This window comes from Neoarius graeffei, chromosome 4, assembly GCF_027579695.1.
Source record: "Neoarius graeffei isolate fNeoGra1 chromosome 4, fNeoGra1.pri, whole genome shotgun sequence".
Classification (NCBI taxonomy): Eukaryota; Metazoa; Chordata; class Actinopteri; order Siluriformes; family Ariidae; genus Neoarius; species Neoarius graeffei.
The window spans coordinates 58387615-58411632 of NC_083572.1; the positions used below are offsets into that span (position 1 = coordinate 58387615).

The 24018-nt window shown below is 41.6% G+C and overlaps 1 protein-coding gene across 1 annotated transcript in view; it reads left to right on the forward strand.

Annotated features, from left to right (window-relative positions):
- shmt2 (serine hydroxymethyltransferase 2 (mitochondrial)) overlaps nucleotides 1-22691 on the forward strand; it is a 132559-nt gene extending 109868 nt beyond the window's left edge. Inside the window, exons 7-12 of the mRNA XM_060919404.1 lie at nucleotides 10746-10885; nucleotides 11152-11314; nucleotides 13031-13130; nucleotides 13271-13426; nucleotides 13522-13629; nucleotides 21338-22691. Coding sequence (XP_060775387.1) covers nucleotides 10746-10885; nucleotides 11152-11314; nucleotides 13031-13130; nucleotides 13271-13426; nucleotides 13522-13629; nucleotides 21338-21465 — 795 coding nt within the window. The 3' untranslated portion in view covers nucleotides 21466-22691. The remainder of the gene's footprint in view (nucleotides 1-10745; nucleotides 10886-11151; nucleotides 11315-13030; nucleotides 13131-13270; nucleotides 13427-13521; nucleotides 13630-21337) is intronic.
- The last annotated feature ends 1327 nt before the right edge of the window (nucleotides 22692-24018 follow it).

Below are 24018 nucleotides of genomic sequence, written 5' to 3' on the forward strand. Positions count from 1 at the left end.
TCTCATCAGGTTTTGCAGAGACATACAACTGTGTGTCATCAGCATAACAGTGGAAACTAATACAATGTTTACGAATAATATCGCCCAGAGGTAACATATATAGAGAAAAAAGCAGTGGACCCAAGACAGAACCTTGTGGAACACCAAACTTTACCTCGGTACGTCTAGAAATATCACCATTTATATCGACATACTGATAACGATCAGTTAGATAAGACCTGAGCCAGGAGAGGGCCATTCCCTTAACTCCCACAACATTTTCTAGTCTATCCAGAAGAATGGAATGATCAATGGTATCAAATGCTGCACTAAGGTCAAGCAACACAAGTAGCGAGACACAGCCCTGATCAGACGCCAACAGTAGGTCGTTTACTACTTTAACCAGTGCTGTCTCTGTGCTATGATGAGGTCTAAATCCTGACTGATACATTTCATGGATGTTATTCCTATGTAAATATGAGCATAACTGCTGTGCCACAGCTTTTTCAAGGATCTTGGAGATAAAGGGGAGGTTTGATATTGGCCGATAATTGGACAGCTGACAGGGATCAAGGTCAGGTTTTTTAATCAGGGGTTTGATAACTGCTAGTTTAAAGGATTTGGGTACATAGCCAATCATAAGAGAAGAATTTATTATTTTTAGAAGCGGTTCAATTACTCCAGGCATTATCTGTTTGAATAGATGTGTCGGTAAGGGATCTAGTACGCAAGTTGAGGCTTTTGATGTAGAGATTAATGAGAGTAATTCAGTTTCTTTTAGGGGAGTAAAACATTCTAACTGATGATCTGATACAGTTATATTGTTAACTACAAGGTCACTTTCATTGTCTAACCTTAAATTAGTAGTTTGAATTTTTTGTCGGATATTCTCAATTTTGTCATTAAAAAAATTCATGAAGTCGTTGCTACTACATACTGCAGGTGTGCATGTGTCTATAGTGGACTTATTCCTGGTTAATTTTGCTACAGTATTAAATAGGAATCTAGGATTATTTTTGTTATCTTCTATTAGGGAGGAGAGATATGTTGATCTCGCAGCACTAAGAGCTTTTTTATACTTCAGGAAGCTCTCCTTCCATGCCAATTTGAACACTACCAATTTTGTTTGACGCCATTTACGTTCCAGTTTTCGAGTGGTCTGTTTTAATGTGCGAGTGTCATCATTATACCAGGGTGCTAATTTTTTGTCTCTGACCATTTTCCTTTTTAGAGGAGCTACATTATCTAAAGTATGGCGGAATGTTGACTCTAAGCATTCAGTTGCCTGATCGAGTTCTGCAGGGGCTGACAGTGACCCAATCAAAATTGACAGCTCTGGGAGATCATTTATAAAGCTCTGTGCAGTAGTTGACGTGAAAGTACGTTTAATACAGTAGCGTGGTGAGGTGCATATATTATTACTCAGACATATTTTGAATGAGATGAGACAATGATCTGAGATAACTTCAGACTGTGGAAGTATGACTATATTGTCTACGTTTAATCTGAATGTTAGTATTAGATCAAGGGTGTGACCACCATTATGGGTCGGTCCTATGACATTCTGCTTAATCCCGACTGAATCTAAGATGGACACAAACGCTGTTTTTAAAGGGTCTTGTGGGTTATCAAAGTGAATATTAAAATCTCCGACAACTAAAGCTTTGTCTAAGGAAATAACCAGATCTGAGATAAAATCTGCAAATTCAGAAAGAAACTCAGAATATGGCCCCGGGGGCCTGTAAATAATAAGCAATGGAATTAACTGCGTAGACTTATTTTTTGAGGCTACATACATTATATGAGTATGAAGAACTTCAAATGTATTAAATTTATAACCAGGTTTGTGTGTTACACCTAGATAATCGTTATAAATTACCGCGACGCCTCCTCCTCTGCCAGTTAGACGAGGCTGGTGTATATAACTGTATCCAGGAGGACTCGCTTCATTTAATGCTATATATTCATTTGGCTTAATCCATGTTTCTGTTAAACACAGTACATTAAACTCCTGATCAGTAATGAGTTCATTAACCATTAGCGCTTTAGATGTAAGAGATCTAATATTTAATAGCCCCACCTTTAGATCAAAGGTGCTGGCAGCAGCTGTACAGTCAGTCTGATCTAATTTTATATTGATTAGGTTACTGGAACAAACTCTCTGAAAATTTCTACCTTTTTGTTGAGCTCGGGGAACAGACACAGTCTCGATGTAGTGGGCCCTGAGTGACGACTCTGTGCAGCTAGCAGACAGTCGGTTTAGCCTGTTCGTCTGCTCCCTGGCCTTGGCTCTGGATTGTCAGAAATTAACTAGGCCTGTTCTGAGACTATGACCTATGCTGCAGGAAATGAGAGCAGCACCTTCCCGAGTGGGATGGATACCATCCCGCCCTAACAGGCCAGCAGTGCCCTCAAAATTAGCCCAATTATCTATAAAGCCCACACTGTTTTCAGAGCACCACCTGGACAGCCAGCAGTTCAGCGACCATAACCTGCTGTAAGCTACATCGCCACGCCGCATTGGGATGGGGCCAGAGCATACTACAGCATCGGACATCGCCTTCGCTAATTTAAACACCTCTACAAAGTTACTCTTAGTAACCTCAGACTGACGAAGGCGTATATCATTAGCTCCTGCATGGATAACTATCTTTGAGAACCTATGCTTGCCTAGGACCCTAAGATTACCTGCTATGTCCGGCGCCCTGGCTCCCGGTATACACCTGACTAAAGCTGCTGGTGCCCCTAAAGGCTGAGCTAATTTCACGTGCCGTATGATAGAGTCCCCTATAACCAGAGCTCTTTCAGGTTTCTCAGCGGGTGCATCACTAAGGAGAGCAAACCTGTTCGACACGTGACGCGGAGAGGAGTGGTGCTCCCGTGGGCGAGCCTCAGCGGTAGCTTTGGCTCTACGCTTATGCCGCCGAGCCGTCACCCATTCGCCCCGCTGTAAGGGCTCTAATGCCGGAGTTGGGGGATTGCTAACTCCACCTAGGGCGTCCAGACTTTCCCTAACAGAAACTACACTGTTCTCACGCTCACTAACCTGCTCTAAAGCCTGGACACGCGCTTCTAGCACTGAAATCTTCTCCGTCAGAGAGCTAACTAATCTGCACTTATCACAAGTAAAGCTAATAGAGCTATCGCTAGTGACGGAGGAAGAATGACTAAACATCCTGCACTCAGCACACTGAACAGGCTGAAGGTGTGCCATGATGAAAAGATTCACGTACCTTAAATGAAGATCTGTTGATATTAAAGCAGATCAGATGGCCTCCGCTTGTGGAGGAGAAAAAAAGAAAGCTTCCGGTCTCGGGGTTCTTCCGAAAAAAGAAAGAGAAAAAACCGGGAAAAAAAAAAACGGAAAAAGGAAAGCGAAAGTGAAAAGTACAAAAATGAAAGCGACAGTATGATAAAAATGAAGACGATACTCGTGCATAATATCATCAAAAGATTCAGAGAATCTGGAAGAATCTCTGTGCGTAAGGGTCACGGCCGGAAAACCATACTGGGTGCCCGTGATCTTCGGGCCCTTAGACGGCACTGCATCACATACAGGCATGCTTCTGTATTGGAAATCACAAAATGGGCTCAGGAATATTTCCAGAGAACATCTGTGAACACAATTCACCGTGCCGTCCGCCGTTGCCAGCTAAAACTCTATAGTTCAAAGAAGAAGCCGTATCTAAACATGATCCAGAAGCGCAGACGTCTTCTCTGGGCCAAGGCTCATTTAAAATGGACTGTGGCAAAGTGGAAAACTGTTCTGTGGTCAGACGAATCAAAATTTGAAGTTCTTTATGGAAATCAGGGACTCCGTGTCATTCGGACTAAAGAGGAGAAGGACGACCCAAGTTGTTATCAGCGCTCAGTTCAGAAGCCTGCATCTCTGATGGTATGGGGTTGCATTAGTGCATGTGGCATGGGCAGCTTACACATCTGGAAAGACACCATCAATGCTGAAAGGTATATCCAGGTTCTAGAGCAACATATGTTCCCATCCAGACGACGTCTCTTTCAGGGAAGACCTTGCATTTTCCAACATGACAATGCCAAAACACATACTGCATCAATTACAGCATCATGGCTGCGTAGAAGAAGGGTCCGGGTACTGAACTGGCCAGCCTGCAGTCCAGATCTTTCACCCATAGAAAACATTTGGCGCATCATAAAACGGAAGATACGACAAAAAAGACCTAAGACAGTTGAGCAACTAGAATCCTACATTAGACAAGAATGGGTTAACATTCCTATCCCTAAACTTGAGCAACTTGTCTCCTCAGTCCCCAGACGTTTACAGACTGTTGTAAAGAGAAAAGGGGATGTCTCACAGTGGTAAACATGGCCTTGTCCCAACTTTTTTGAGATGTGTTGTTGTCATGAAATTTAAAATCACCTAATTTTTCTCTTTAAATGATACATTTTCTCAGTTTAAACATTTGATATGCCATCGATGTTCTATTCTGAATAAAATATGGAATTTTGAAACTTCCACATCATTGCATTCCGTTTTTATTTACAATTTGTACTTTGTCCCAACTTTTTTGGAACAGGGGTTGTAGTCACTGCCTGGGAGCTCCCATTCCCAGAATCCCAGACTGACCACTATTCCCCCCCCAAATCATCCAACCTCATCAAGCTCCAGTTCACTAAAGGCTCTCACCTGTTGCATGTTAATTCCTAACTTTCCTGTATAAATGTCTTATCAATTTACATTGTAACCCACATTGCTATACATAATTGGATATAAAAAACACAACGAGGACCGTAGTAAGTGCATAGTTAAAGATCACTGAAGGGTAAAAGGATACAGGGTAGATTTGTTTCTGGTTTCGGTTCATTTCTCCCCTTGCCTACATGATGATGTAGGTGACCTTTGACAAGAGAAACATGAAGATGAGACTGGTGTTTTTGATCAGTAAAAATGGGCAAGATGCTTATTAAATAGCAGTAAACACCGTCTTTCGTAGACTTACTGCTTAGTGCACGTGGGGGGGGGGGGATCTGTGTGGTAGAAGAAATGGGTTAAAGGAGAACTGAAGGCAATTTTTTAAATGATCAAAATTCTATTTCTCTCATTTTATTAAATATAGGAATGCATTTTTGATCGCTATTTTGTCGCTGCTATAGCAAGTTATGAGTGTTTGAAATATGTTATGTAATATATCAGTCCGTATGTCAAAGCAATGGCCGTAAACGAGATTCGTTGAGACCTTTTCGAGACATCGTTGGGCGGAAGTAAAACATACAACAGAAATCCAAGTGACCAACGTCTGCCAACGTTGTCAAAAGACGCGCGCGCCCTCTTTCGAATGCTGATGTAATCAAGCCAGAAGTTTTGTTTGTTTCGATAGCAATCAGGAAAGTTTGAAGAAAGTAGGCAGTAATCATCATTTAAACTCGTTTTTGTGCAATATTTCGTTTGGAAAACAGCTTTCAAAATGGCGGTGCTGACACTTCACATTTCAAAGTCTCGCACAAGTCTCGTGAAGATCGCGCGGATAAGCGACGCCTGCCGTGGACCAAACGAACTAAATTCAACACGGCTAAAAACCGAATAGGCCAATAAGTATGATATTTAATTGCAATTAGTTGCCGATACGAGTCACGATATAAGGTTACTAAAACCGAAAACATAACCGAATACCACGTTAGTGTAGGTAATCGTATGGGGCCGAGTAAAATTAAGGATTAATTTCACGAGTGATTTTCGAAGTTGTGGAACAGGGCCATTTACTGTCTTCATTATTATTTATTATTTACCGTTTGCTCTCAAACACATTCAGAAGGCAAGAAATTTCACTAACTTTTGACGAGGCACGCCTGTTAATTGAAAAGCATTCCAGGTGACGACCTCATGAAGCTGGTTAAGATAATGTACAAAGCGTCATCAAGGTAAACACGGGCTACTGTGAAGAATCTAAAATATGAAACTTTTTGGATTTTTTTATTTTAACACTTTGTTTACCACATAACATCATGCATGTTCCAGATGTTATTTCATAGTTTTGATGTCTTCAGTATTGTTCTACAGTGTAGGATATATTGAAAATACAGAAAAACCTATGAATGAGTAGGTGTGTCAACTTTTGACTGGTACTGTATGCTGGGGTTTTGTGATCAAATTCAGTTTTTGCATGTTGTAATGCCATAGTGCAGACACGAATACCAAACAGGTTAATAAGTAGCTATTGATAAGTGCATTAGAGCTCGATTAATATTTCCCGAATCGACAGAAATACCAGTGCATGGTGTGTAGAAACTGAGCTGTTCTGGCTTCTTTCCTCTCATGCAGCATGTCATATGATGAAGGCTGTGTTTTGCAAACAGCTGGTGAACCAAACAGTGCTGAAAGAACGTGTGCATCAGTAGCGTGCTAGTCGGAGCTGTAACACAGCATTATGCTAATCTACCCCTTCTTTACAGAGAAGCAAAATAGTCCTGTTTCCTCTATAATTATCATGCCTTAGTGTGGCTGCATGCAGCATGGCAGTCAGACCTGTTTTTGTTCCACTGCATACACGTCAGGAATGAGTCTTTTCTTTGGTTTGTAGTTTGGGGAGGGAATAAATAAATAAAATGCATGAACATTTAGTGCGATTTATAACAGACTCCGTGTTTTTGCACGGACGATTCAGCAAATCACAACAGATCATATGTTTTACTTCTATTTCCACCACCATATAACATGCCTAAGTACCCCTTCTGAATTTGGTTACACTTCATGCCCAGGTTCCAGTGTTGTAGTCGAGTCACTAAACCTTGAGTTCGAGTCCCCAGTGTTCAAGTCACTTCAAGAAAATTTCGAATGGAGTCCGAGTCGAGTTCAAGAACAAGACTCCAACCGCACCATTTGACGGTGGCTGTTGCTGCCTTTATGTGAAAGCCGCGTGTCTGCTGCTGTGTCGGACTAACGTTACTGCTTGACGGCCCCATTTTAGTTAATAGGTTGCAGATAAAAAGCTTGTTCATCGCCCAGCAAGCCCCGCCCACTATCAACAGGGCAAATAACATGAGTGAGGGTTAACGCTAACTAGCTCATCAGTCAGCAAGCAAGACCCGCTACCAGTAGAGCAATGAACATAGCGTGTCGCTTCCTTCTCTGGGTGGAGTCTTACCAGATGACGATTGAAGATCGAGGTTGTCCCCGTCGTCTCCTCGATAGTTCTTCTACATATGGAACACACAGCAGTGCCTTTTTTTTTTTCCTTTTTTCTCCCCACTGCACAGGAAGTCTGTATAAGCAAAGCGGACAATCCTAGGGGCGTTCTCTCCAGGCTCTTTAGCGCCATTAACGTTAGTTTGTTCCTGAACATGACGTATGAAATGGTGACTGTGCATTCTCTTGCACAAAATTAATGTAGATAGAAATATGCCAAATTATTATGGCATGTTAAATAAAAAATGTGAGTCCTAGTCTCCAATTTGAGTCCGAATGCAGTTAATGCACGAGTCCAAGTCGAGTCACGAGTCCTTAAAATTAGGGCACGAGTCGGACTCAAGTCCAAGTCCTGGACTCGAGTACTACGAGCCTGCCAGGTTCCATGTGAGCCAAGCAGGACATACAGGTAGAGGTAAAAATAGTGTAGACCATTGATTGATTGTTCGTCACAGAATTGTACTCGTTAAAATCTACTTCTCTACCTGCACAAAATTCTTCAGTCGTAGGCTAGCGTGGTCTACCAGAGTTTGCTTCGTATTGCAAAATTCTTTTTTTGGCATAATTAAGAGGCACCATCATTTTGTCCAACAATTTAGGGTTTTTATTTGGTTACGCACAATAAGGGTTTCTTACAGCTGCATATTAAGTTGTACAGATTTACATTTCCTCTCTACGCTCAAAGTAAAATGTAATCAGGGAGTGAGGGTCAATCCCAAATCGCTTCCTATTCATGTGATTTGTGCATAGTAGGCTATACCTATTCTATGTAGGACATCTTACTTGGCGTTCTCTCCTGTAGAGTGCCATACAATTAATTTATTATTTTTTTTTTTTTAAACATGGGTTTGAGTTCAAACCTCCTATTTTCTCTACTTAAGATTAAAATATTGTTAGACTGTGTTAGTGTTTTACTAATTGCGGATATCACTAATCACTACCCCACAGAGAACTCTTCTTGAGAAACACTTCCTACTTTCATGAGTAGGGTGCATCAGTTGCCCCCTAAAAATGAAAAGTTCCTCCGATCATGATGCATTTTTGTTTTTATGTTCCTTTTGGTAAGAAAACACACTGGGTGAAATATTTTGACAAAATTCAAAAGTTTAATGGTGGCACCAGGAGCTCAAAGTTATGGAAAAAGCTGCTGTTTTATGACTTTTATGACAAAATTTTGATCACTTTTCATGAAACATTATGGCACCTTATAGAGTATAGAGGGCTACCGCATGACGTCACCGCGCCGCGAGATTTTGTTAGGCGCCATATTGGAAGACCAAGTACATGCACTCACAATATAAACCAAAGTACGAGCGAGAGTAAAGTGACACGATGGCTGATAATTCGGGTTATGTGAGTACATTACCAGCTGCAGAAAGGGCACGGTATGTGGAGAAACTGGCTGTGATTGATGGGTTTGACCCATATGATAAGACTCGGGGCAAAGGAGAATAGAAACATAAGGAGGACCTGATACCAATTCTGCCATCTGTTTGCTACCCAGACATTGTAAACTATTTGTTGTTTACACCCAGTGCCTACACTGCTGATGACTTGAAAGCCTACAAAGGGCTACAGGCTTACAATTGCAGTATGTTGTTAGTGGCTTGGTTCGTGATATTACAGCTGTTATTAAGAATAACCTACACATAGTTATGGCCAAGGTAATCTTGTTGATATCTTTTAATAATATATCTTTTCAGTTGAAAAATTAATACTTTTTGTTACTATTAAGGTATCCATAATTTAGGTTAATTTATCCAAATTATACATATGTATTTATGATATATGCCTACACAACAACTACCGTATTTTCTGGACTATAAGCCGCTACTTTTTTCCTAGGTTTTGAACCATGCGGCTTATACAAAGGTGCGGCTATTCTGTGGATTTTTCTTCCACCGCTAGGGGCGCTCTAACCGGAAGTAGAATCAAAAATAAGATAGACGAAAAATCAATGCAAAGAAGAATTAGCAGATCTTTAGCAGATAGAACACGCACGACAAATTACTAACTGGTAATTATTTTCAAATCCAGCGAAGATGATTAAAGTGACTTGTGGTTTCAAACACAGGAGAAATGAAGGTAAATAAATACCGGTTATTTTCTCTTGGCTCTGTTCCGTTTTAATCAGCAAAGTTGCTGCCGTGTTAAAAGGCACTGTTCGGAAAGAATCTGTTCAGGTACATACATGTACATTTACAGTACAAAATCGTTCTGTACATGCAGTAAATATCTAATTTTTCAACATAGATATCTGCGGCTTATAGCCCGGTGCGGCTTGTATATCTTTTTTTATTTTATTTTTTTAAAATAGAGTGGATGCGGCTTATATACAGGTGCGCTCTATAGTCCAGAAAATACGGTATGCTTTATTTATATAATAGGAGGGAGAGCAAGCCCCAAACCATCCTTTATTATTATTATTATTATTAAATTGTAGAAGTCTGGGAGGCTTGCTCCTCATACAATTATCAACTTGGGGCCAATTTAGCGTGTTTTAAATCTGAATTTCTTGCCTTTGCTTACCTCAAAGTGTCCGCAGATCATGCACAGACTTATCCATTATATCCACAGTTTTTTGCCAAGTCTCTCACAGGTTTCTTTCAAGTCTACTGTTGGGCCAATAAATCATAAATAAAACAGCGCAGATTTGTTTAAGTCGTTTGCCACTCCACTTTATTCTCGTGGGTTCACATACTGCTGCCGTTATTTCCCCCTAATCACGAGTTTGTTGGTCTTCCAAAATGGCGCAGGGTCTGTTTACTTCCGGTTTCGTTTTTAGTACATATTCTAAATATATTATCAAGCACAGTTTGAGTTTTAGCTGTTCATTGAATCATTGTTCAACTACTTTTAAACAATACAAATGTATTATGAATCACATTAATGCTTCTCAATCCCTTGCGAAGGTTCTTAACATGATCTCTGGGTCACAAGAAATCAATAAATGGAGTCCAACATTGTGATTCAAACCTTACGCGAAAACATAAAATAAGCGTTTTTTGGCAAAAAATGAACCTCATGGTGCCACCATTAGACTTTTGAATATGGTCAAAAAACTTTACAGGATGTCTTTATTGGTGAAAAGGAACACCCAAACAAAAATGCATCAGATTTTATGAAAGTGAGGGCAACGGATGCAGCCTATTCGTGAGTAATTATTATTTGATCGTAAACCAATATATGCACTCAGCTAGTATATGAACAGTCCTTGGTGAGGATTTGTTGTCCTCCTTCCTTTTCTTTCCTCCTTTCCCACCTTCTTTCTCTCCTTTCCTTTCTCCCTTTCCTTCCTTTCCCTCCCTCCTTTCCTTCCCTTTCTTCCTTCCCTCCCTCCCTTAAATCTTCATCCAGTGATGTCATTTCCTCCCCGGTTTATGTAGACGACTACACAATGTACACAACTACATGATCATTTTCCTTAGCAAGCAGGTTTTTCACCGGTACTCCATCTGGCGCTTTTATGGAGCGTACTTTATTCTGTCTGCTGCTGTCTGTCTCTGCATCTCTCCCTTTTCTCCTCATCCTGTTCCTGAAACTGAATTTTTGCAATCTGGAGTGTAAGAAGAGAAATGGTAATATTTGCAGTGTTCTCTTGTTCTAGCTGTGTATGGAGTTAAATGCGTACCTGCTGGCAGACATGGCCCACATTAGTGGCCTCGTGGCTGCTAAAGCTGTTCCCTCTCCATTTGAGCACGCTGACCTCGTCACCACAACCACACACAAATCCCTCAGAGGAGCCAGGTACTGTGAGAGCACATGCATGTGTGTCGAGCACTACTATTCGGTGGCCTGTGGAATGACAGTCAGACTGATCTTTCAGACGCAAGATAGATAAACAAGATTTATTTTCCTTGAGTTAATTAACTAATTAATTAGTAAAAACATCCTAAAGACATTAGGTGTTAATTGTGTTTTCGTTCAGGTGAATTTCAGTTCATTATCTTGAGCGACTCGAGCGCTTTGTTTGTCCATTTATAACGTAAACTCTTCTCCTTCCTCCTCCACAGAGCAGGGCTCATATTCTACCGTAAGGGCGTGCGCTCTGTGGGTAAGAAAGGGGCTCAGGTGATGTATGACCTTGAGGACAAGGTCAACTTCTCAGTCTTCCCCTCTCTCCAGGGAGGTCCCCACAATCACGCTATCGCTGGGGTTGCTGTGGCTCTGCGACAGGTACACTACAAATACAAACGCACTTCATTGCGTTCCTCTGCCTTTTTCTCCCTCACATAGTTTTCTTTTGATTTGTTTAGCTGCTTATGTGCAAAATAAAATGAAAATTAGCCTTATTCACAAGGGCTAAAAGTACTTTGGGTCCTCAGTAATTATTACTGCTACAACTTGCAGTATCTTGTTAGCAGTGAGTTTTCTGCAGCAGAGAGAGAGCGAGCGAGCACGGTTGGTTTTTTGGACAAAAATCAGGCACATCTATATCGGAGTTTAGTATAAACACGGGGCGGCACGGTGGTGTAGTGGTTAGCGCTGTCGCCTCACAGCAAGAAGGTCCAGGTTCAAGCCCCGTGGCCGGCGAGGGCCTTTCTGTGCGGAGTTTGCATGTTCTCCCCGTGTCCGCGTGGGTTTCCTCCGGGTGCTCCGGTTTCCCCCACAGTCCAAAGACATGCAGGTTAGGTTAACTGGTGACTCTAAATTGACCGTAGGTGTGAATGTGAGTGTGAATGGTTGTCTGTGTCTATGTGTCAGCCCTGTGATGACCTGGCGACTTGTCCAGGGTGTACCCCGCCTTTCACCCCTAGTCAGCTGGGATAGGCTCCAGCTTGCCTGCGACCCTGTAGAACAGGATAAAGCGGCTAGAGATAATGAGATGAGTATAAATACGCAGGTAATTATAGAAAATCGTATGCTGATTGCTTGAGAAATTCAGACTATTTCCTGATAATTATTTTTAATTTTATTTCTTATTTTTATTGTTATCTAATTGTTCTGTTTATATATTTTAGTCTTTTTATGGTTATGACTGGTGGAAAATGATTTTTTTTTTTAAATGAGCTGCTGGATATTTGAATTTCACTTTGGGGATAAATAAAGCATCCCTCCCTTCCTCCACCCACCCATCCCTCTCTCCCTCCCCTAAAAGCACTTAAGATACTACGAAGTTTGGCCTAAGATTATTCAAAGGGAAGGTGGAATTGTGATTTATTTTCTGTTTCAAAACAAAGTATTTTGCATGAGTCAGCATAGACAAGTGACAAGTCTGTACGCGCCTTTATTACATTTGCATGCCACTTTTGAAGTTTGGAATAAATTATGTTTTAATATGCCTTTTTTTTTTTTACATTTTTTGAAAATAATCACCTGTGTATTTATACTGAAACAATTATCCACCTCAGGCTCAGTGAATATCGGTGAATAATAAGAGAGACAAAGTTATTATTATTCACTAATATTCACTGAGCCTGAGGTGGATAATTGTTAAATACGCATCTCCGTATCTTGTGACCTTCTTTCATTCATTCATTCATTCATTATCTCTAGCCGCTTTATCCTTCTACAGGGTTGCAGGCAAGCTGGAGCCTATCCCAGCTGGCTACGGGCGAAAGGCGGGGTACACCCTGGACAAGTCGCCAGGTCATCACAGGGCTGACACATAGACACACAACCATTCACACTCACATTCACACCTACGCTCAATTTAGAGTCACCAGTTAACCTAACCTGCATGTCTTTGGACTGTGGGGGAAACCGGAGCACCCGGAGGAAACCCACGCGGACAACATGCAAACTCCACACAGAAAGGCCCTCGCCGGCCCCAGGGCTCGAACCCAGGACCTTCTTGCTGTGAGGCGACAGCGCTAACCGCTACACCACCGTGCCGCCACCTTCTTGCATATGATTTTTTTATTTATTTTTTCCTCTCCTTCCTGTCCTTAGGCCAATACCCCAATGTTTAGAGAGTATATCGTACAAGTGATGAAGAATGCTAAAGCCATGGCTGATGCATTGATAAAAAAAGGATACACTCTTGTGTCAGGTGAACACACGAACACACATTATTTCATGTCTGGAATTGCTGAAAATGTGAGATTTATTTCTTGCCTTTTTTAATGATGATAAATGAAAATCTGTGATCTAGGGATTTTGACCATCTTTATTTAATATGTTCTCTCTCAGGTGGGACTGATAATCACTTGGTGCTGGTTGATTTGAGACCACAGGGAATGGATGGAGCACGTGCTGAAAGGGTTTTGGAGCTGGCCTCCATTACAGCCAATAAAAACACTTGCCCCGGGGACAAGAGCGCACTCACACCTGGAGGCCTGCGACTGGGTACGTAGCACGTTGCATACACAACTTGGACTCTCCAGCATCCCTGACACTCATGTGGTTGTTGCTTGTCCTCTTCTGTTCCTCTTGTATGCCAGGCGCCCCGGCTCTGACCTCTCGGCAGTTTAAAGAGACAGACTTCGAGCGTGTTGTGGACTTCCTGGACGAAGGCTTCAAAATCGCTCTGGATGTCAAGAAAAAGACGAGTGAGTTCACAAGATCGTCACCATTTCTCATTTATAAAGTGGGTCTTGCCATTTATAGGGCACTTTAGTGTTTCTATACCTGTGATTTTCAAAGACATGGAAACTTCACTGAGTCACTGTAATGCCATACGATGGATCTGGCTGGTTTCGTCATTATAGGCTTCCGTATAAACTTTTCTGGTTTGGAAAATTAGCTCCATCCCTTTTACATAAAAGGAAGCCATAAGGCTTACGTAGCTGGAGTAGACATCATAAATTCAGTAATCCACCAGGCAAGACCAGGCTCATGTTTTGGTTGGCTGGAAATCTTTACTCTGCTAAAAAGTGGTAGCTAACAGAATGTAATAATGAACGGAGAGCTGGTTAGATAGTTCAGTGCGTAAACAGAGACACGAAAGTGTCTGAGCGAGAACATTTGTTGGGGATGAAAGTGTTCTGGGATTTCCCGGAATTCTGGGTTTTTAGATTTTCCACGGGATTTTTTCTGCTAATGACCCGGAAATCCGGATATTTGACAAAACTCTTAAATCTCCGGTTTTCTGAATGGAGAAATTTATTTTTCGGATTTTTTGTATTCCTAGACGTGGTGTAATACTTCGCATCATCCTTGCATGGGTGCGGTCTTTAAATAGCCCAAACATAGTTCATTGATTAAAGACAGGTGTTTGTTAACAGCGCGTGTGCAGGAGTTCGTTAGGCGTCTGCGCCTTCAGGTGCACGTGCTAAGGCGCGCAGGCCTGACGCCGTTCTGCGCAAGCGCAACACAATCGCACTAGAAAGCATGTTCAAGCTGCCAGTGTAGCTGCAGTCTTTTTAGTTGCGAATTACGAGTATTTTCTCTTGTTAATAATTCGCCATGTCAAAACAAGCAAAACTTTCCTCCTTTCGACGTGAAGAGAGGTAAGCAATTTATTTTATATATATTCCCCCCCCCCCATCAAAGTTGCATTTTGTGGCTTGGAAGCTAAGTTTTAGTGCCGTTTCTAGAACACATCATCAAGAAAACATGGAAGAAACAGCAGTAATGGAAGAGCCGGTTTCTAAGCTGCCTAAAACTAGCGATGGTAATTATTTTTTGTTACATAATGCACTCAGGCTGCCAGTCAGTGTGTGACACACACACACACCCTACGCCCCTGATTTACATGAGAAATTTGGTATTCATTGGTGTGTTTAAATTTACAGACAATACGAACTAATGTAAACAATTGGCTTCAACTCGCATAAATATGAATTGGAAATTTTTAGTTCACTTTAGCGTCTGCAAACGCACAACTCTACTAAAAGATTGATAAACGAGGCTCAGTGTCCCCAACATTGAAACCTGAAAGCTTTAGAAACTCTAACAGACCTTTACTTTTTAACAGCACTGTTTTGGGATTTTGCTGAGTTTACCTTCAACTGTCTATTTTTTCAAAGTAATGAACTGTGTAGCAGGAAAATCACTGCGTTTTCGAAATGCACGCCTGAAAATTACTCATTAACTAGGGGAATTAAATTTGATATTTTTGACATGTTAATCATTAATGTACATGAAAGAAAAAGGCTTAAAAGTTATAACTTGTTTTAGTGAAAATAAGTACTAAAATGCACTAGAATCCGTCCGAATCTCCGTATTTCTGTCCATCCGAAACACCCTTTTTCTCAGCAACCACAAATCATAGCCACTTGGTACCAAACTTCAGCTTGGGGTTCTGTACCGTGTGTACCGTTTTCAGGTCTGTTGCACATCAACTTCCTGTTTACCGACCGAATGTATTTACGTAACACACAGCGTGGATTTAAGGCCTCTGCATGCTCTTGCGACAAGGCTTTCGCAGATAGCTTTTCGCAGACAGTTGTAATTTATCGGTGAGCGGGGAGTAATAGGCGTGCGCGATGTTATTCACCGCCACAACGCAAGGGGGCGCGAAGTCGCTAGGAGTAGTTGGTGGGTGTGGTTAGTGGAGTGTTTATCCTCCGGTTACTTATAATGACTAGAACTTTTTTTTTTTTTATAATGACTAGAACTGGAGTCGTATAGATGTCCGTACTTCCTCAATCAACCGCTCTTCATGCTGCTCCGTCTTCGCTCGTGTTTTTAAAAATGGCGGTCGTGAAAACAAACCAAACCGGGAAAGTAGGGAAGCGGAAGTGCGTGTACAGCGGATGTAGAGTGGACCAATCAGAGCCCTCTTGTCTGCGAGGCTTCTGCGGTGGTCACAATTTTTGGGAGGTGCGCGCAGAGCGTCTGCGAAGGTGGGGGGGGTTATGCAGACACTGTCTGCGACGCTATCTGCGAGGACTGGGTTGTCAGCATAAATTGGCCTTTACAAAATTTTCGTAACACTACAAATCACAGCGGCGGCACGGTGGTGTAGTGGTTAGCGCTGTCGCCTCACAGCAAGAAGGTCCGGGTCGAGCCCCGTGCCCGGCGAGGGCCTTTCTGTGCGGAGTTTGCATGTTCTCCCCGTGTCCGCGTGGGTTTCCTCCGGGTGCTCCGGTTTCCCCCACAGTCCAAAGACATGCAGGTTAGGTTAACTGGTGACTCTAAATTGAGCATAGGTGTGAATGTGAGTGTGAATGGTTGTCTGTGTGTCAGCCCTGTGATGACCTGGCGACTTGTCCAGGGTGTACCCCGCCTTTCGCCCGTAGTCAGCTGGGATAGGCTCCAGCTTGCCTGCGACCCTGTAGAACAGGATAAAGCGGCTAGAGATAATGAGATGAGATGAGACAAATCACAGCTGTTTGATATTTGTTACTGAGCTTCAGCTTTGGGTTCTGTACCGTGTGTACCGTTTTCGGGTCTGTCCCACATCGACTTCCTGTTTACCGACTGAACGTATTTATGAAACACACAGGGTGGATTTTGATGCTATTTAAAGAAGTAAAATGCTATTTCGAAATGACAGTTTACCAGGATGCTATTTGAAATCCCTGGGGAGAGACACTGCTCTTTATTGACTTGTTTCAGGGTTAATTATTTGTTGAAGTCAACATTCATAATAAGTGTCCTATTCCTTCGATTGCTTGCATTCTGATATAAGCGAGAGAGCAGGGGGTGTACGTAAGGGAGCAGTAGCTCACACTTGATGTTTTCCTTGACATGTTTAAGCACAAGGTGGCTGTGTGTTGTGACAGCTTTACATTGCACTTTATTTTAAGTGTTTCCACATTACCCAATTCTGAAAGGGTTGCACGTCATCCATGCAAGCTAGTTAGTGCGGTGGGGTTCAGGACAAATAACGTACACTATAGTTACAGCATTGAGGTGTGTCCATCACTGTTCTTTAAATGTACAAACCACATAAAACGTTTGTTTTGCTAATGTCAACAGCAAATTTGCTGAGCAAGATTGATGGCCACTAGTCTGCTGAGTGTACTTGTCTGGAGGGAGACTGCGGCTGTGTTCCAATCGTCTTTTTCGCTTAGGAACATCCTAACCGAGTGAAATGACCCGGCAGTATCCAAGTGGCAGCCATGATAAGAGTTGTTTTAATTATCCAAGCGCTAAGGAAAGGTGCTTCCTTCCTATCTCCTTTTACAGTGGGTACACTGGACCATCCTTTACAAAAGGAAAGGAGATAATGCCAGCCAACACTTCCCTGTGGAAGCAACATTTAAAGTGCATATTCTGGACCAATTTCTTTTTTTTTTTTAATATGAAAGTATGTCCCTTTACACACTCATCCAGAAGGGTAATTTTGCACAAGGCCATCTGTCTACAGCAGAAAAAAATAAAATAACAAAACGCGTCTGGAAAAATCCCAAGGGAGTCTGGAGCCAGATTTGTGACGTCACCTGCGGAAGCGCCAGCAGGCTGCGCGAGCTTTGCACGGTTTCAGTGCACAGCCTGTGTAGACCAAGCGCTCCCATTTCTCTCTCATTGTCCGGTCTTTTGGGAAACGATGAGCACTAATCCCATCAAGATTGGTGTTGCTACACCCTCCTACGATACATCTGTTAACCATTTTAATAATTACGCGAGAACGTTGAAGAAATTTGCAGAAAACCACCAGGTCGTTTTCTCATAAACAAACCAGCGCTGGCGTAGGATTCAGAGGGAGGCGTCCCGCACGCGACGTCATGAAAATCAGTGTTTGCCAGGAAATCTAAATGCCAAGTTTTTTCAGAGGCGGACCAATTCACCTCAAATGGCTTGATTTCAACTGAATTTTTCTGGTATTGCGCAAGGTAAAAAGAATTGCAGAGAATGCAGAATGTGACAGATGTTTGACCAAAGTTTAATATAAAATAGGAGAATTACATTGATCTTGCTCCTGAATTTACCCAAGATGTGCCCTTTAAAGGGACACACCATCAGCGCACCATTCACTCAAGCAATACTTATACAATATAGAATTATTTTATATAATAATTGGGATTCATGTTGATGAACATGAATGGACAGGAAGTTGAATGTGAGCAACATTTTCAATGCGGCAGTCGTTATTTCAATTCCTACCTTAGTAATAGTTTTGCCACATTGTCCAGGTTTATTTAGCCTGCACGAAACAACATGGTAAGAAGGCACGGGGCGAAGATGCGCTTTTTCTTGTCCGTCTTCAGAACACTGTAGTGTCATCCAGCAGACCCACGTAGCCACTATGTCATTGTATTGTAAGGGTAGTATCTCACTGGGCTGCGACAGACCGCAACTATTTGGAGACACAACAATTGCAATTAAAATATGTGAATTGGTGACAATTTTCACTTGGAATCACACTGAATTGATATTCGCATATTTTATCGCAATTGTGTTTCCAACTAGTCGCAGGCTGTCGCAGCCCAGTGAGATACTACCCATGCACTTGCACCTCCTGTCTCACGGAAACTGACTTGAGAAGGGTCCGTGACGGCTTTGCGACACCAGCGATGCATTTGCGGCTATTTTGAGAGAAATTTTGTCGCATGAATTTTTTTGAACATGTTCAAAAATTCAGCGACGAAGGAGCAACGCTTTGCGACTCGTGAGGAAATTGAGAAGCCCCGCGAATGTTTCAAGACACTTTTGAAACTCTCTCGCGAATGACGTTCGCAATTTGTCGCAAGCTGTCGCAGCCCAGTGAGATATTGGCTTAAGAATGAGTGTAACAATTAGGGTGTTCACACGGCACATATTTGCATCGATGCTGCACCGATGTATTTTGTTGCGATATATGTTACACCGGTGTAAATTTTGCGCAGCGTTCACGCGTCACAACCCTGCTTACTAGAGAGAAGCGTGTTAGCACGGGTGCAGCCCCACTTGCGGTCACACGGCAGTTTCTGCGACCGTGGTATAGTAGCACAAAAATTATTACTATCATTTCCTTTGATAGTAATAAAGTTTTGATATTTCCTTTTATTACTATCATTTCCTATCATTATTACTATCATTTCCGATAGTAATAATGCGGAAATGAAATATGCACATGCGTGAAAATGTACTTCTTTTTCCCGGTTGTCATGGCATCACCAAGCACCGGGAAAACAACGTGGATGGAGACACCAGTGTTGCCAGATATTGCTGACGTTTTCCATCCCAAAATATGTTCAAATCCGCCAAAATGCACTTAAAACTGCCAAATCTGGCAACACTGGAAGACGCGCAGTTCTGTTGTTGTTGATATTCGCCATTTTGGAAGCGCAAAATACCAGGATGCAAATTATGCAATGCCCGTATGTAATCAACTCTCCTGACGCGTAGCGAGTCTACCCCTGTAGCGTTCAGACGTCCCATTTTATATCGGTGCTGCCCCGCAAACTAGCATTTACTCCGGAGTAAATTTCTTAAACCACCTCCCGAGCAGGGTTAGATTTGCACCGGTTTAAGCAGCTTTCAGGGGCTACACCGCTATAACTTTGTACCGTGTGAACGCTCTACCGGGGCAGCCCCAGTGCTACACCGGAGTAAAAGTTGCCGTGTGAACACCCCTAATGGTGCACTGTGCATACACGTTACAATCACCGGCGAATCGTGAGCTCACGATATGAACAGTAGGGCGCATCAGTTGCCCTCACTTTCATAAAATCTGATGCATTTTTGTTTGGGTGTTCCTTTTCACCAATAAAGACATCCTGTAAAGTTTTTTGACCATATTCAAAAGTCTAATGGTGGCACCATGAGGTTCATTTTTTGCCAAAAAATGCTTATTTTATGTTTTCGCGCAGGTTTGAATCACAATGTTGGACTCCATTTATTGATTTCTTGTGACCCAGAGATCATGTTAAGAACCTTTGCAAGGGATTGAGAAGCATTAATGTGATTCATAATACATTTGTATTGTTTAAAAGTAGTTGAACAATGATTCAATGAACAGCTAAAACTCAAACTGTGCTTGATAATATATTTAGAATATGTACTAAAAATGTGTATCTAAGATATTTGGTATACTCTATAAGGTGCCATAATGTTTCATGAAAAGTGATCGAAATTTTGTCATAAAAGTCATAAAATAGCAGCTTTTTCCATAACTTTGAGCTCCTGGTGCCACCATTAAACTTTTGAATTTTGTCTAAATATTTCACCCAGTGTGTTTTCTTACCAAAAGGAACATAAAAACAAAAATGCATCATGATCGGAGGAACTTTTCATTTTTAGGGGGCAACTGATGCACCCTAATGAACAGTTGATCTCGCATTATCAAAGTTACACAAGAACAAGTGACGAAGCCACGGTCATCGTGATGGAAGAATGAGTGTAACAATAGCGAAACGTCACTTATCCTGATCAAGTTCGATTACCCGTTCTACTTCTTGATAAATTTTGGAACTAATCAGAACCAGAAACGAAATAAGAAAAACCTCGTTATAACTTTTTAGTATCGGCAGATAAAAAGATAAACGAAATTCACCTCATGGTTCGCCAAGGCAGCTGATTCGATATCAAGTAAGTGGTGTTTATTTTAAGAAAATTTACCTTTTGATCATCACAGCTTTTGTTTGGTCCTTCTGAAAGGTCAAATGAAAGGTCTTGTAAGGGTTTTGTTTTTGAGCTTTTGGCAGATATATTGAGAAGCCGATCTCAAACCTCTGCTATTCACCTTAATTTTTTGATTGTATTTTTTATTTTAGTCTTTACATTTATGAAACAAAATGTGCTCATTAGTACTAAATAATGCTTCTAAGACAATTCATGAACAAGTGTTTTCTTCCCATTTTGAAAATGTACTTCACAGCACTGTATTTTGAACAAAACACAGTAAACAAAATTGGTAACCAAAATACTACATGCTCGCAGCTTGGTGATGCTTGCAAGAGATGAAGCGCGTATAATTGGGAACATGTATATGCTATATTTTCTGTATGGACATGGGATCAGAAAACGATTTCATTTGTAAGCAGTAGCCACATGTACCCATAGGGTACCTTTTTTATTTTCCTACGTCCTGATGAATTCACATTTTTTCCTTGTTCTCATGATGTTTTCCATGGAGGTCAAGGAAAAGTGGTTATGAAAGGACATAGGACGTACTATTGGAACGCAGCCTATGAATAAAAATTAATAGGCCGGACACGTAATCTTGTCCCGGGTGCCTGAGCTAGTGATTTGTGCTCCGCTGTGTAGTAATCAAAAGAGAGGAAGGGAAATGGCCATCATTGTTTTCATTGCAGTAGTGTTTTGGCTCGCACACAGCAGAGGGCTTTAAATATTACAGACTGCTTCTTTAATTGTTGGCGATTCTGTGCTGTAGCTTCTTCTCGTGCTCGCCCACCTGACTTGTCGTCTCTCTTTTATGGCATGTAGATAAATTAACGGAGTTTAAGAGCTTCCTGCTGGAGGATCCGGAGACTGTTGCACGGATCGGTGACCTGCGCAGTCGGGTGGAGGCATTCGCTCGGCCTTTCCCCATGCCTGGCTTCTCCGACCACTAACCCAGAGCGGAGGCTGAGAAACGGGTGAAGCTCCACATCCTTCTAGGAGCCTTTCGGCTACTGTCAGAAGAGTAGAGCACGGAGAAGTATATGTTTATTGGGATAGCCCTTTATTCCTATTGTATGAGCCGTTTGTTTATCAGGCACCTTGTTGGTCGAACACAAAGTGAAATTGCTATATGCTGCTCAAATTCCTTCATCGCTGCACAGAATTCAGCTGAATCCAAGAACAAACTATTTTTTCCTCAAACTTAAGTCTTAATGAGATGTCGTGCAAATGCACCATCTACAAATAGTTTTCTTCACATTCTAGCTCTGCTTTAATGTATAACAAGAACTGATGCGTACGATTTAGTTTGGGTTGCCCAAACGTTCAAATTTTTAAGTGATTTAATCAAAAGGGCCTGGAAATTCCGGTACTTCAATGCAAACTCCAGTTGAACAGGAAGTAAATATCAGACTGCCTCCAGCTGTTCAGTGGCAGTCTGGCTGTGGGTACACACAAAAGAAAGCTCAAATACAGTACCAGTCAAAAGTTTGGACACCTCTACTCGTTCCTAGGTTTTTCTCCGTCTTGACTATTTTCTACATTGTAGAACAACATTGAAGACATCAAAACTATGAAATAGCATCTAGAACATATGGGATATTACATGGTGGCATGACGATCTGAAGTTTATCTTCGAGTGCTGAATATATATCCCAAGTAAGCGAGCGAGTGAAAAAGTTAACACGAGAAGATAAACTTCATATCTTTGCACCACCGTGTAATATTCTTTTTATTATATGGACACATCCACAAAAATGTACGCAAGTTCATCAAAAGAATTTTAACTTGAACCGGTTCACCATTTTCACAACGCACGTCTAGTCAGTGGGAAAACACTGGGAGTGACATCGTCGGAGTGAAATTTAAGAAAATATGTCACTCAGATCTGCGATAATTACATTTTGTATGAAAAATACGAGTTTTTCAACACGAGAAGATAAACTTCCTAAGCAAACGTGTGGGTTTTTTTTTTCTTTTTATTATATGGACACATTCACGAACAAAAAGTACCCACCCATCCATTATCTGTAGCCGCTTATCCTGTACAGGGTCGCAGGCAAGCTGGAGCCTATCCCAGCTGACTACGGGTGAAAGGCGGGGTACACCCTGGACAAGTCGCCAGGTCATCACAGGGCTGACACATAGACACAGACAACCATTCACACTCACATTCACACCTACGCTCAATTTAGAGTCACCAGTTAACCTAACCTGCATGTCTTTGGACTGTGGGGGAAACCGGAGCACCCGGAGGAAACCCACGCGGACACGGGGAGAACATGCAAACTCCATACAGAAAGGCCCTCGCCGGCCACGGGGCTCGAACCCGGACCTTCTTGCTGTGAGGTGACAGCGCTAACCACTACACCACCATGCCGCCCACAAAAAGTGCCCAAATTTATCAAAACAATTCATGAACATCCTCATGAGTGAGGTTATTAGAAAATGTTACTCCATGTCCCAGACGTAGTTCATATGAAAAATGAGTGGTGTATTTCCCAGTTAAACACTCATGTCTATATGATAAAATATTTTAGGTTCTTCATAGTAGCCCGTGTTTACTTTGACGCTTTACACACTGTTGGCGTTATCATAACCAGCTTCATGAGATCGTCACCTGGAATGCTTCTCAATTAACAGGCGCCTCGTCAAGTTAATTACTGCACTTTGTCTTCTTAATGTTTGAGCTCAAATAGTAAATAATAAAAATATAGCCCTATTCCACAACTGTAGTAATCCATATTATGTCAAGAACCGCTCAACTTAGTAAAGAGAAACGACATCCGTCGTTACTTTAATACGTGAAGCGTCCTTTAATTAATAAAGAAAACCCACTGAATTAGGTGTGTCCAGACTTTTCACTGGTACTGTATATATCTCTATGATGATTTTATTCCTGGCTGAAACTCTAGCTAGAGTAACCAATATGTAGCTTATGTTCATTTTTATATAAATTAACAATACTTACGAGACCTTGCACAGTTCCTGATAGATTGTGTTGCACATTCAATTTTTACAAATCATTTTTGATTGTTAACTGCAGAGCAAATATCAACCACAAACTTGTGTATGCATCAGCATGGACCATTTTCTGTCTTAAGCCAACTACTGCTGCTGTGAAAACAAAATGAAAGCTACTTAATTAAATGCAATATATTTTGATGGTATAGAGTATATAATTACAGGCGGTCTGGAGTGGTAGCTCACGGGGAGTGGGGTCAAGTAGTGCCAAGTGCTTTTAACAGTGTAGTTTTGCCAAATATGCACTAACTGTAACCTTTCCTTGTTAACTGAAGTGGTCAGAATGGGACAAGCTTGTATAAATTTGTCACCAACTACATCCTGTCCTGTGTTTCTCATCTTTGCCCTGTTTACATGAATCATTCTCCAGCACTCTGTTTATCAAACCTTTTTATCTGTAAAGTTTTTTAAGTAGACATTTACAAAATGATTTTATAAAACTAATCCCAATAAATTTGTGCATTATCTAAACTATCCCTGTT